This window comes from Balaenoptera ricei, chromosome 4 (assembly GCF_028023285.1).
Source record: "Balaenoptera ricei isolate mBalRic1 chromosome 4, mBalRic1.hap2, whole genome shotgun sequence".
Taxonomy (NCBI): domain Eukaryota; kingdom Metazoa; phylum Chordata; class Mammalia; order Artiodactyla; family Balaenopteridae; genus Balaenoptera; species Balaenoptera ricei.
Window position 1 is genome coordinate 113,357,889 of NC_082642.1, and position 12,301 is coordinate 113,370,189.

The 12,301-nt window shown below is 40.3% G+C and overlaps 1 protein-coding gene across 1 annotated transcript in view; it reads right to left on the bottom strand.

Moving 5' to 3' along the window:
• Positions 1-12,301, bottom strand: part of ADGRG7 (adhesion G protein-coupled receptor G7) — an 83,682-nt gene that overhangs the window by 45,236 nt on the left and 26,145 nt on the right. The window contains 1 exon segment of the mRNA XM_059919996.1: positions 10,794-10,906. Within this exon segment, the coding sequence (XP_059775979.1) occupies positions 10,794-10,906 (113 nt within the window).

Sequence of the window (12,301 nt, forward strand, 5' to 3'; positions counted from 1 at the left end):
GCTTGTGATTGGTCTGTTCATATTTTCTATTTCTTCCTGGTTCAGTCTCAGCAGGTTGTGCATTTCTAAGAATCTGTCCATTTCTTCCAGGTTGTCCATTTTATTGGCATAGAGTTGCTTGTAGTAATCTCTCATGATCGTTTGTATTTCTGCAGTGTCAGTGGTTACTTCTCCTTTTTCATTTCTAATTCTATTGATTTGAGTCTTCTCCCTTTTTCTCTTGATGAGTCTGGCTAATGGTTTATCAATTTTGTTTATCTTCTCGAAGAACCAGCTTTTAGTTTCATTGATTTTTGCTATTGTTTCCTTCATTTCTTTTTCATTTATTTCTGATCTGATCTTTATGATTTCTTTCCTTCTGCTAGCTTTGGGGTTTTTTTGCTCTTCTTTCTCTAATTGCTTTAGGTGCAAGTTTAGGTTGTTTATTCGAGATGTTTCCTGTTTCTTGATGTAGGCTTGTATTGCTATGAACTTCCTTCTTAGAACTGCTTTTGCTGCATCCCATAGGTTTTGGGTCGTCGTGTCTCCATTGTCATTTGTTTCTAGGTATTTTTTGATTTCTCCTTTGATTTCTTCAGTGATCACTTTGTTATTAAGTAGTGTATTGTGTAGCCTCCATGTGTTTGTATTTTTTACAGATCTTTTCCTGTAATTGATATGTAGTCTCATAGCATTGTTGTTGGAAAAGATACTTGATACAATTTCAATTTTCTTAAATTTACCAAGGCTTGATTTGTGACGCAAGATATGATCTATCCTGGAGAACGTTCCATGAGCACTTGAGAAAAATGTGTATTCTGTTGTTTTTGGGTGGAATGTCCTATAAATATCAATTAAGTCCATCTTGTTTAATATATCATTTAAAGCTTGTGTTTCCTTATTTATTTTCACTTTGGATGATCTGTCCATTGGTGAAAGTGGGGTGTTAAAGTCCCCTACTATGATTGTGTTGCTGTCGATTTCCCATTTTATGGCTGTTAGTATTTGTCTTATGTATTGAGGTGCTCCTATGTTGGGTGCATAAATGTTTACAATTGTTATACCTTCCTCTTGGATCGATCCCTTGATCATTATATAGTGTCCTTCTTTGTCTCTTGTAATAGTCTCTATTTTAAAGTCTATTTTGTCTGATATGAGAATTGCTACTCCAGCTTTCTTTTGATTTCCATTTGCATGGAATATCTTTTTCCATCCCCTCACTTTCAGTCTGTATGTGTCTCTAGGTCTGAAGTGGGTCTCTTGTAGACAGCATATATATGGGTCTTGTTTTTGTATCCATTCAGCCAGTCTCTGTCTTTTGGTGGGAGCATTTAATCCATTTACATTTAAGGTAATTATCGATATGTATGTTCCTATTCCCATTTTCTTAAATATTTTGGGTTTGTTATTGTAGGTGTTTTCCTTCTCTTGTGTTTCTTGCCTAGAGAAGTTCCTTTAGCATTTGTTGTAAAGCTGGTTTGGTGGTGCTGAACTCTCTCAGCTTTTACTTGTCTGTAAAGGTTTTAATTTCTCCATCAAATCTGAATTAGATCCTTGCTGGGTAGAGTAATCTTGGTTGTAGGTTTTTCTCCTTCATCACTTTAAGTATATCCTGCCACTCCCTTCTGGCTTGCAGAGTTTCTGCTGAAAGATCAGCTGTTAACCTTATGGGGATTCCCTTGTGTGTTATTTGTTTTTTTTCCCTTGCTGCTTTTAATATGTTTTCCTTATATTTAATTTTTGACAGTTTGATTAATATGTGTCTTGGCGTGTTTCTCCTTGGGTTTATCCTGTATGGGACTCTCTGTGCTTCCAGGACTTGATTAACTATTTCCTTTCCCATATTAGGGAAGTTTTCAACTATAATCTCTTCAAATATTTTCTCAGTCCCTTTCTTTTTCTCTTCTTCTTCTGGGACCCCTATAATTCGAATGTTGGTGCGTTTAATGTTGTCCCAGAGGTCTCTGAGACTGTCCTCAGTTCTTTTCATTCTTTTTTCTTTCTTCTGCTCTGCGGTAGTTATTTCCACTATTTTATCTTCCAGGTCAGTTATCCGTTCTTCTGCCTCAGTTATTCTGCTATTGATCCCATCTAGAGTATTTTTAATTTCATTTATTGTGTTTTTCATCGTTGCTTGGTTCCTCTTTAGTTCTTCTACATCCTTGTTAAATGTTTCTTGCATTTTGTCTATTCTATTTCCAAGATTTTGGATCATCTTTACTATCATTATTCTGAATTCTTTTTCAGGTAGACTTCCTATTTCCTCTTCATTTGTTAGGCCTGGTGTGTTTTGACACTGCTCCTTCACCTGCTCTGTGTTTTTTTGTCTTCTCATTTTGCTTATCTTACTGTGTTTGGGGTCTCCTTTTCACAGGCCGCAGGTTCGTAGTTCCCGTTGTTTTTGGTATCTGTCCCCAGTGGCTAAGGTTCATTCAGTGGGTTGTGTAGGCTTCCTGGTGGAGGGGACTAGTGCCTGTGTTCTGGTGGATGAGGTTGGATCTTGCCTTTCTGGTGGGCACGTCCAAGTCTGGTGGTGTGTTTTGGGGTGTCTGTGGCCTTATTATGATTTTAGGCAGCCTCTCTGCTAATGGATGGGGCTGTGTTCCTGTCTTGCTAGTTGTTTGGCATAGGGTGTCCAGCACTGTAGCTTGCTGGTCATTGAGTGAAGCTGGGTCTTGATGTTGAGATGGAGATCTCTGAGAGATTTTCGCCATTTGGTATTCCGTGGAGCTGGGAGGTCTCTTGTGGACCAGTGTCCTGAAGTTGGCTCTCCCACCTCAGAGGCACAGCCCTGATGCCTGGCTGGAGCACCAAGAGCCTTTCATCCACACGGCTCAGAATAAAAGTGAGAAAAAAATAGAAAGAAAGAAAGAAAGAGGATAAAATAAAATAAAATAAAGCTATTATAATAAAAAATAAGAAAAAAAATTAAGAATAGACTTATTAAGAAAAATTTTTTTTAATTTTTAAAAATAGATTTATTAATTTTTTATAATAAAAAATAAGAATAAAAGAAAAAATGTATTAAGAAAAAAATTTTTTAATTTTTTAAAATAAAAAATATGAAAAAACTTATTAAAAATTTTTTTTTAATTTCTAAAAATAGAAAATAAGGAAAAAATTATTAAGAAAACATTTATTAGGAAAAAAACTTTTTTAAGTAAAAAAAAGAAAAAGAAAAAAAAAAAAAAAACAGATGGACCTAACCCTAGGACTAATGGTGAAAGCAAAGCTATGCTAACAAAATCTCATCCAGAAGCATACACATATACACTCACAAAAAAAGGAAAAGGGGAGAAATTAATATATCCTGTTCCCAAAGTCCACCTCCTGAATTTGGGATGATTCGTTGTCTATTCAGGTATTCAACAGATGCAGGCACATCAAGTTGTTTGTGGAGCTTTAATCCGCTGCTTCTGAGGCTGCTAGGAGAGATTTCCCTTTCTCTTCTTTGTTCATACAGATCCCAGGGTTCAGCTTTGGATTTGGACCTGCCTCTGCATGTAGGTCGCCTGAGGGTGTCTGTTCCCCGCCCAGACAGAACAGGTTTAAAGGAGCAGCTGATTCGGGGGCTCTGGCTCACTCAGGCCAGGGGGAGGGAGGGGTACGGAGTGCCGGGCGAGCCTGCGGCGGCAGAGGCCGACGTGACATTGGAGCAGCCTGAGGCGCGCCGTGCGTTCTCCCGGGGAAGTTGTCCCTGGATCACAGGAGCCTGGCAGTGGCGGGCTGCACCGGCTCCCGGGAGGGGTGGTGTGGAGAGTGACCTGTGCTCGCACAGAGGCTTCTTGGTGGCAGCAGCAGCAGCCTTAGCGTCTCATGCCCGTCTCTGGGGTCCGCGCTGATAACCGCAGCTAGCGCCCACCTCTGAGGTCCGTGCTGATAGCCGCGGCTCGCGCCTGTCTCTGGAGTTCATTTAGGCGGCGCTCTGAATCCCCTCTCCTTGCGCGCCGCGAAACAAAGAGGCAAGAAAAAGTCTCTTGCCTCTTCGGCAGCTGCAGACTTTTTCCCGGACTCCCTCCAGGCTAGCACCGAAGCCGGAGCCTCAGCTCCCAGTCCCGCCCGCCCCAGCGGGTGAGCAGACAAGCCTCTCGGGCTGGTGAGTGCTACTCGGCACCAAGCCTCCGTGCGGGAATCTCTCCGTTTTTCCCTCTGCGCCCCTGTTGCTGTGGGATCCGCGCTGATAGCCGCGGCTCGCACCCGTCTCTGGAGCTTGTTTAGGCGGCGCTCTGAATCCCGTCTCCTTGAGCACCGTGAAACAAAGAGGCAAGAAAAAGTCTCTTGCCTCTTCGGCAGCTGCAGACTTTTTCCCGGACTCCCTCCTGGCTAGCACCGAAGCCCGAGCCTCAGCTCCCAGCCCCCGCCCGCCCCGGCGGCTGAGCAGACAAGCCTCTCGGGCTGGTGAGTGCTACTCGGCACCAAGCCTCCATGTGGGAATCTCTCCGCTTTGCCCTCCGCACCCCTGTGGCTGTGCTCTCCTCCGTGGCTCTGAAGCTTCCCCCCTCTGCCACCCACAGTCTCCGCCCACGAAGGGGCTTCCTAGTGTGTGGAAACCTTTCCTCCTTCACAGCTCCCTCCCACTGGTGCAGGTCCCGTCCCTATTCTTTTGTCTCTGTTATTTCTTTTTTCTTTTGCCCTACCCAAGTACGTGGGGATTTTCTTGCCTTTAGGGAGGTCTGACATCTTCTGCCAGCATTCAGTGGGTGTTCTGTAGGAGCAGTTCCACATGTAGATGTATTTCTAATGTATTTGTGGGGAGGAAGGTGATCTCCGTGTCTTACTCTTCCGCCATCTTGCCCCATTCATCGCTCTAGTAGTTTTCTGGTAGCATCTTTAGGATTCTCTATGTATAGTATCATCTCATCTGCAAACAGTGACAGCTTTACTTCTTCTTTTCCAGTTTGTATTTCTTTTTGTTCTCTGATTGCTGTGGCTAAAACTTCCAAAACTATGTTGAATAACAGTGGTGAGAGTGGGCAACCTTGTCTTGTTCCTGATCTTAGAGGAAATGGTTTCAGTTTTTCACCATTGAGAATGATGTTGGCTGTGGGTTTGTCATATATAGCCTTTATTATGTTGAGGTAAGCTCCCTCTATGCCTACTGTCTGGAGGGTTTTTATCATAAATGGGTGTTGAATTTTGTTGAAAGCATTTTCTGCATGTATTGAGATGATCATATGGTTTTTCTCCTTCAATTTGTTGATATGGTGTATCACGTTGATTGATTTGCATATATTGAAGAATCCTTGCATTCCTGGGATAAACCCCACTTGATCATGGTGTATGATCCTTTTAATGTGCTGCTGGATTCTGTCTGCTAGTATTTTGTTGAGGATTTTTGCACCTATGTTCATCAGTGATATTGGCCGGTAGTTTTCTTCTTTTGTGACATCTTTGTCTGGTTTTGGTATATGGGTGATGGTGGCCTTGTAGAATGAGTTTGGGAGTGTTCCTCCCTCTGCTATATTTTGGAAGAGTTTGAGAAGGATAGGTGTTAGCTCTTCTCTAAATGTTTGATAGAATTCACCTGTGAAGCCATCTGGTCCTGGGCTTTTGTTTGTTGGAAGATTTTTAATCACAATTTCAATTTCAGGGCTTCTGATTGGTCTGTTTATATTTTCTATTTCTTCCTGGTTCAGTCTCAGAAGGTTGTGCTTTTCTAAGAATTTGTCCATTTCTTCCAGGTTGTCCATTTTATTGGCATATAGTTGCTTATAGTAATCTCTCATGATTCTTTGTAATTCTGCAGTGTCAGTTGATACTTCTCCTTTTTCGTTTCTAATTCTATTGATTTGAGTCTTCTCCCTTTTTTTCTTGATGAGTTTGGCTAATGGTTTATCAATTTTGTTTATCTTCTCAAAGAACCAGCTTGTAGTTTTACAAATCTTTGCTATCATTTCATTCATTTCTTTTTCTTTTATTTCTGATCTGATCTTTATGATTTCTCTCCTCCTGCTAACTTTAGGGGTTTTTTGGTTTTCTTTCTCTATTTGCTTTAAGTGTAAGGTTAGGGTGTTTTCTGAGATGTTTCTTGTTTCTTCTTTTTTTTTTTTTTTTGGCTATGTTGTGTCTTCATTTCTGCACACGGGCTAGCTCTAGTTGCAGCAAGCAGGGGTTATTCTTTGTTGCGGTGCACAGGCTTCTCATTGCAGTGGCTTCTCTTGTTGCGGAGCACCAGCTCTAGGCATTCAAGCTTTGGCAGTTATGGCACGCAGGCTCAGTAGTTGTGGCTCGTGGGCTCTAGAGCGCAGGCTCAGTAGTTGTGGCACACAGGCTTAGCTGCTCCACGGTATGTGGGATCCTCCCAGACTAGGGCTCTATCCCACGTCCCCTGCACCAGCAGGCAGATTCTTAACCACTGTGCCACTAGGGAAGTCCGAGATGTTTCTTGTTTCTTGAGGTAGGATTGTATTGGTGTAAACATTCCTCTTAGAATGGCTTTTGCTGCATCCCATAGGTTTTGGGTAGTGGTGTTTTCATTGTCATTTGTTTCTAGGTATCTTTTGATTTCTTCTTTGATTTCTTCAGTGATCTCTTGGTTATTCAGTAGTGTATTGTTTGGCCTCCATGTGTTTGTATTTTACAGATTTTTTCCTGTAATTGATATCTAGTCTCATAGCGTTGTGGTCAGAAAAGATACTTGATACGATTTCAATTTTCTTAAATTTACAAAGGCGTGATTTGTGACCCAAGATATGATTCATCCTGGAGAATGTTCCATGACCACTTGAGAAGAAAGTGTATTCTGTTGTTTTTGGATAGAATGTCCTATAAATGTCAATTAAGTCCATCATATTTAATGTATCATTTAAAGCTAGTGTTTCCTTATTTATTTTCATTTTAGATGATCTGTCCATTGGTAAAAGTGGGGTGTTAAAGTACCCGAATATTACTGTGTTACTGTTGATTTCCCCGTTTATGGCTGTTAGCATTTGCCTTATGTATTGAGGTGCTCCTATGTTGGGTGCATATATATTTACAATTGTTATATCGTTTTCTTGGATTGATCCCTGATCATTTTGTAGTGTCCTTCTTTGTCTCTTGTAATAGTCTTTATTTTAAAGTCTATTTTGCCTGATATGAGAATTGCTACTCCAGCTTTCTTTTGATTTCCATTTGCAAGGAATAACTTTTTCCATCCCCTCACTTTCAATCTGTATGTGTCCCTAGGTCTGAAGTGGGTCTCTTGTAGACAGCATATATATGGGTCTTGTTTTTGTATCCATTCAGCCAGCCTATGTCTTTTGGTTGGAGCATTTAATCCACTTACATTTAAGGTAATTATCGATATGTATGTTCCTATTACCATTTTCTTGATTGTTTTGGGTTTGTTATTGTAGGTCTTTTCCTTCTCTTGTGTTTCCTGCTTAGAGAAGTTCCTTTAGCATTTGTTGTAAAGCTGGTTTTGTGGTGCTGAATTCTCTTAACTTTTGCTTGTCTCTAAAGGTTTTAATTTCTCCTTTGAATCTGAATGAGATTTTTGCTGGGTAGAGGAATCTTAGTTGTAGGTTTTTCCCTTTCATCACTTTAAATATGTCCTGTCACTCCCTTCTGGCTTGCAGAATTTCTGCTGAGAAATCAGCTGTTAACCTTATGGGGATTCCCTTGCATGTTATTTGGTGCTTTTCCCTTTCTGCTTTTAATATTTTTTCTTTGTATTTAATTTTTGATAGTTTGATTAATATGTGTCTTGGCGTGTTTCTCTTTGGATTTATCTTGTATGGGACTCTCTGTGCTTCCTGGACTTGATTGACTATTTCTTTTCCCATATTAGGGAAGTTTTCAACTATAATCTCTTCAAATATTTTCTCAGTCCCTTTCTTTTTCTCTTCTTCTGGGACCCCTATAATTCGAATGATGGTACATTTAATGTTGTCCCAGAGGTCTCTGCGACTGTGCTCAAGTCTTTTCATTCTTTTTTCTTTATTCTGCTCTGCAGTAGCAATTTCCACTATTTTGTCTTCCATGTCACTTACCCATTCTTCTGCCCCAGTTATTCTGCTATTGATTCCTTCTAGAGAATTTTTAGTTTCATTTATTGTGTCGTTCATCATTGTTTGTTTGCTCCTTAGTTCTTCTAGGTCCTTGTTAAACGTTTCTTGTATTTCCTCCATTCTATTTCCAAGATTTTGGATCATCTTTACTATCATTAATTTGACTTCTTTTTCAGGTAGACTGCCTATTTCCTCTTCATTTGTTTGGTCTGGTGGGTTTTTACCTTGCTCCTTCATCTGCTGTGTATTTCTCTGCCTTCTCATTTTGCTTAACTTACTGCGTTTTGGGGTCTCCTTTTTGCAGGGCGCAGGTTCATAGTTCCCGTTTTTTTTGGTGTGTGCCCCCAGTGGGTAAGTTTGGTTCAGTGGGTTTTATAGGCTTCCCGGTGGAGGGGACTGGTGCCTGTGTTCTGGTGGATGAGGCTGAATCTTGCCTTTCTGGTGGGCAGGACCGCGTCCAGTGGTGTGGTTTGGGGTGTCTGTGAACTTATTATGATTTTAGGCAGGCTCTTTGCTAATGGGTCGGGTTGTGTTCCTGTCTTGCTGTTTGGTATGGGGTGTCCGGCATTGTAGCTTGCTGGTCATTGAGTGGAGCTGGGTTTTAGCACTGAGATGGAGATCTCTGGGAGAGCTTTCCCCATTTGATATTAAGTGGGGCCAGGAGGTCTCTGGTGGTCCAATGTCCTGAACTCAGCTCTCTCACCTTAGAGGCACAGGCCTGACACCTGGGTGGAGCACCAAGACCCTGTCAGCCACACATCTCAGAAGAAAAGGGAGAAATAAAAAGAAAATAAATAAATAAATAAAATAAAGTTATTAAAATAAAAATTAAAAAATATTATTAAAAATAAAAAAGTAATTAAAAAAAGAAAGAAGAGGGCAACCAAGCCAATAAACAAATCCACCAATGATAACAAGTGCTAAAAAGTATAATAATAATAATAAAAAAAGGACAGACAGAACCCTAGGACAAATGGTAAAAGCAAAGCTATACAGACAAAATCACACAAAGAAGCATATGCATACACACACACAAAAAGAGAAAAAGGGAAAAATATATATATATTAAAAAAAAAGAGAGAGCAACCAAATCAATAAACAAATCTACCAAGATAATAAGCTCTAAATACTAAACTAAGATAAACATAAAACCAGAAACAAATTAGATGCAGAAAGCAAACCCCAAGTCTACAGTTACTCCCAAAGTCCACCGCCTCAATTTTGGGATGATTCGTTGTCTATTCAGGTATTCCACAGATGCAGGGTACATCAAGTTCACTGTGGAGATTTAATCCACTGTTCCTGAGGCTGCTGGGAGAACTTTCTCTTCTTTGTTTGCACAACTCCTGGGTTTCAGCTTTGGATTTGGCCCTGCCTGTGTGTGTAGGTCACCTGAGGGTGTCTGTTCTTTGTTGAGACAGGACGGGGTTAAAGTAGCAGCTGATTAGGGAGCTGTGGCTCACTCAGGCCAGGAGGAGGGAGGGGTACAGAATGTGGGGCGAGCCTGCAGCGGCAGAGGGCAACATGATGTTGCAACAGCCTGAGGTGCACCGTGCGCTCTCCCGGGGAAGTTGTCCCTGGATCACAGGACCCTGGCAGTAGCAGGCTGCACAGGCTCCTGGGAGGGGAGGTGTGGATAGTGACCTGTGCTTGCACACAGGCTTCTTGGTGGCTGCCACAGCAGCCTTGGTGCTTCATACTCGTCTCTGGTGCCCGCGCTGATAGCCACGGCACACGCCTGTCTCTGGAGCTCATTTAGGTGGTGTTCTGAATCCCCTCTCCTCGCTCACCCAGAAACAATGGTCTCTTGCCTCTTAAGCAGTTCCAGACTTTTTCCTGGACTCCCTCCTGGCTAGCTGTGGAGCACTAGCCCCCTTCATTCTGTGTTCACTCAGCCAACCCCAGTCCTCTCCCTGGGATCTGACCTCCGAAGCCGGAGCCTCAGCTCCCAGCCCCCATCTTCCCCAGACAAGCCTCTCGGGCTGGTGAGTGCTGGTCGGCACTGATCCTCTGTGCGGGAATCTCTCCGCTTTGCCCTCTGCATCCCCGTTGCTGCGCTCTCCCCTGTGGCTCCAAAGCTTCTCCCCCCGCACCCCCCATCTCTGCCAGTGAAGGGGTTTCCTAGTGTGTGGAAGCTTTTCCTCCTTCACAGCTCCCTCCCAGAGATGCAGGTCCCATCCCTATTCTTTTGTCTCTGTTTTTTCTTTTTTCTTTTGCCCTACCCAGGTACATGGGGGAGTTTCTTGCCTTTGGGAAGTCTGAGGTCTTCTGCCAGCATTCACTAGGTGTTCTGTAGGAGTTCTTCCACATGGAGATGTATTTTTGATGTATTTGTGGGGAGGGAGGTGATCTCCACATCTTACTCCTCTGCCATCTTGAAGGTCCTCTCTCAAAATCTTTTTTAAAAGTTTTACCATTTGAAACCTTAATACAGTTTAAAATTTACTTTTATCCTCAAAAACTTGCTGATTAGCAATGTTTCTCTCTTTGCCAATGCAGATTGGCAGTTATGCTTCTATTCAACACTAAGGAACTGTGGTGTTGATGAACTATGGGACCACATTAATTTTATGTGACAAACTTGTAATTACATGGTATGTAATTTTCCTCCAAGGCACTTACCACAGTTTGTAAGTATACATTTATTTGTGTGTATGTCTTAGTCTCTCCAGGACTGAGTATCTTGTAAAATGAGTATGTTGAACTAAATCTGATTTCCCTTCCATTTCCAAGAGACTGTATTCTAATTGGAATATGCTGAGAGGAAATAATATCAGGATAGCAATTTCTCTCATGAGAAGAGCCTGCTTCCCTTCAGGCTACCTGGTGCTGACCTGAAATATAATTGTGAGAACCAGACCAGCAATGGACAGTGTACATCCAAATGTGGAAAATACATCTAGTGATTCAGGATATTTATATTCCTTTTTGAAACTCTGGAAAATAAGTTGACTCATTATTTTAAAATAACCATTCTGAAATATCTATGAAAGTCAATATCATAAAGAGATACATTGATTAAAACAATCAGATATATTGGTCAAAATAGCCAGATATGTCTTTTTTTATATAAAGTTGTGATATTTTAAAAGGAAATAAATCAACCCCTTACCTCTAAGCAGCTTACATGAAATAGAGGCTTAAGAACAGTTACCTAACTAATTCAGTTAGGGAAGACATATTTACTATTCCTCAATGTCTAAAATCAAAGTTGTTTGTGTTAGATCTAAATTGGCTAGAGTTGCTTTATTTACCCATTAAATTATTTTTATGTGTAACTATAATCCAAGGGAAAATCTGCATATCTAAGCTGATGTACTAAAAATAAAGTTGCAGAAATATTTTTATGGACATGGAAAGATATTCACATAATGCTGTTCATTTTTCTTTGGAAAAGGGGGTATAATTTTTATGCAATATATCTATATCTACCCCAGCTTTTTAGTATGTAGTCATAGAAAAATATATTCCACATGAGTACGTACTCTTAGAAATATGGAGAGGTAATAATGGCGGTCACTGGGTGGATAGGATATATGTACATAATTATTTTTGCTTGTCTGTACTTTCTAATTTTTCAAATTGTTAAAATTAGAAAAGCTGAATATGCTTATTTATAAAACATGAAAATAATATAGAAACATAATTTTAAAAAGCACACGTTCCTCTTTACTGCCTCTACCCCACATCATACCCTACCTTTGAAATCCTACTCTTCTCCAGAGATGACCTTTTTATAGGTGCTTACAAATATTATCTATGTCTCTTTGCACAAATAAACAGGGGTTTGTTAACATAATAAAATTATTTTCAAACTGCTGTTTTAAGATATCATACACATTTTTCCATATCAGTATATTTCTGTTGAGTAAGTAGACTCACTCTGTATGCAATGAGTATGTATTGCTTTAGTAGGGAAAAAATAAAAATAAAATAAACTTTGTTTTAAAAAATAATAAAACAAAAATTTCACATTACTTACTATGTGCAGTATACTAAGTAGATGACAAAGAATCATGGAATACATATATCTTCAGATCTTAGAAATCATCTATACACTCAGAGCCTATCTGCTCTTAAACTTTACATACAATTCTAATCAGCGTTTTTTTTTTTAATTTTGCAACCCAAAACTAATTACAAACATGAGTAGGTGGGCACTGAGGCAGATTCAGATATTAGTAAGAATAGCTGAAAGCCTGACTTCAAAAAAGAAGAAAAATAAGTATGACAGCATAGTCTGTATCATTTAATATGTAAAGTAATCTGAGCTTCACACAGCTATTCAATAATACTAATGATCTTAAGATATCAAAAAAGGTAAAATTTTA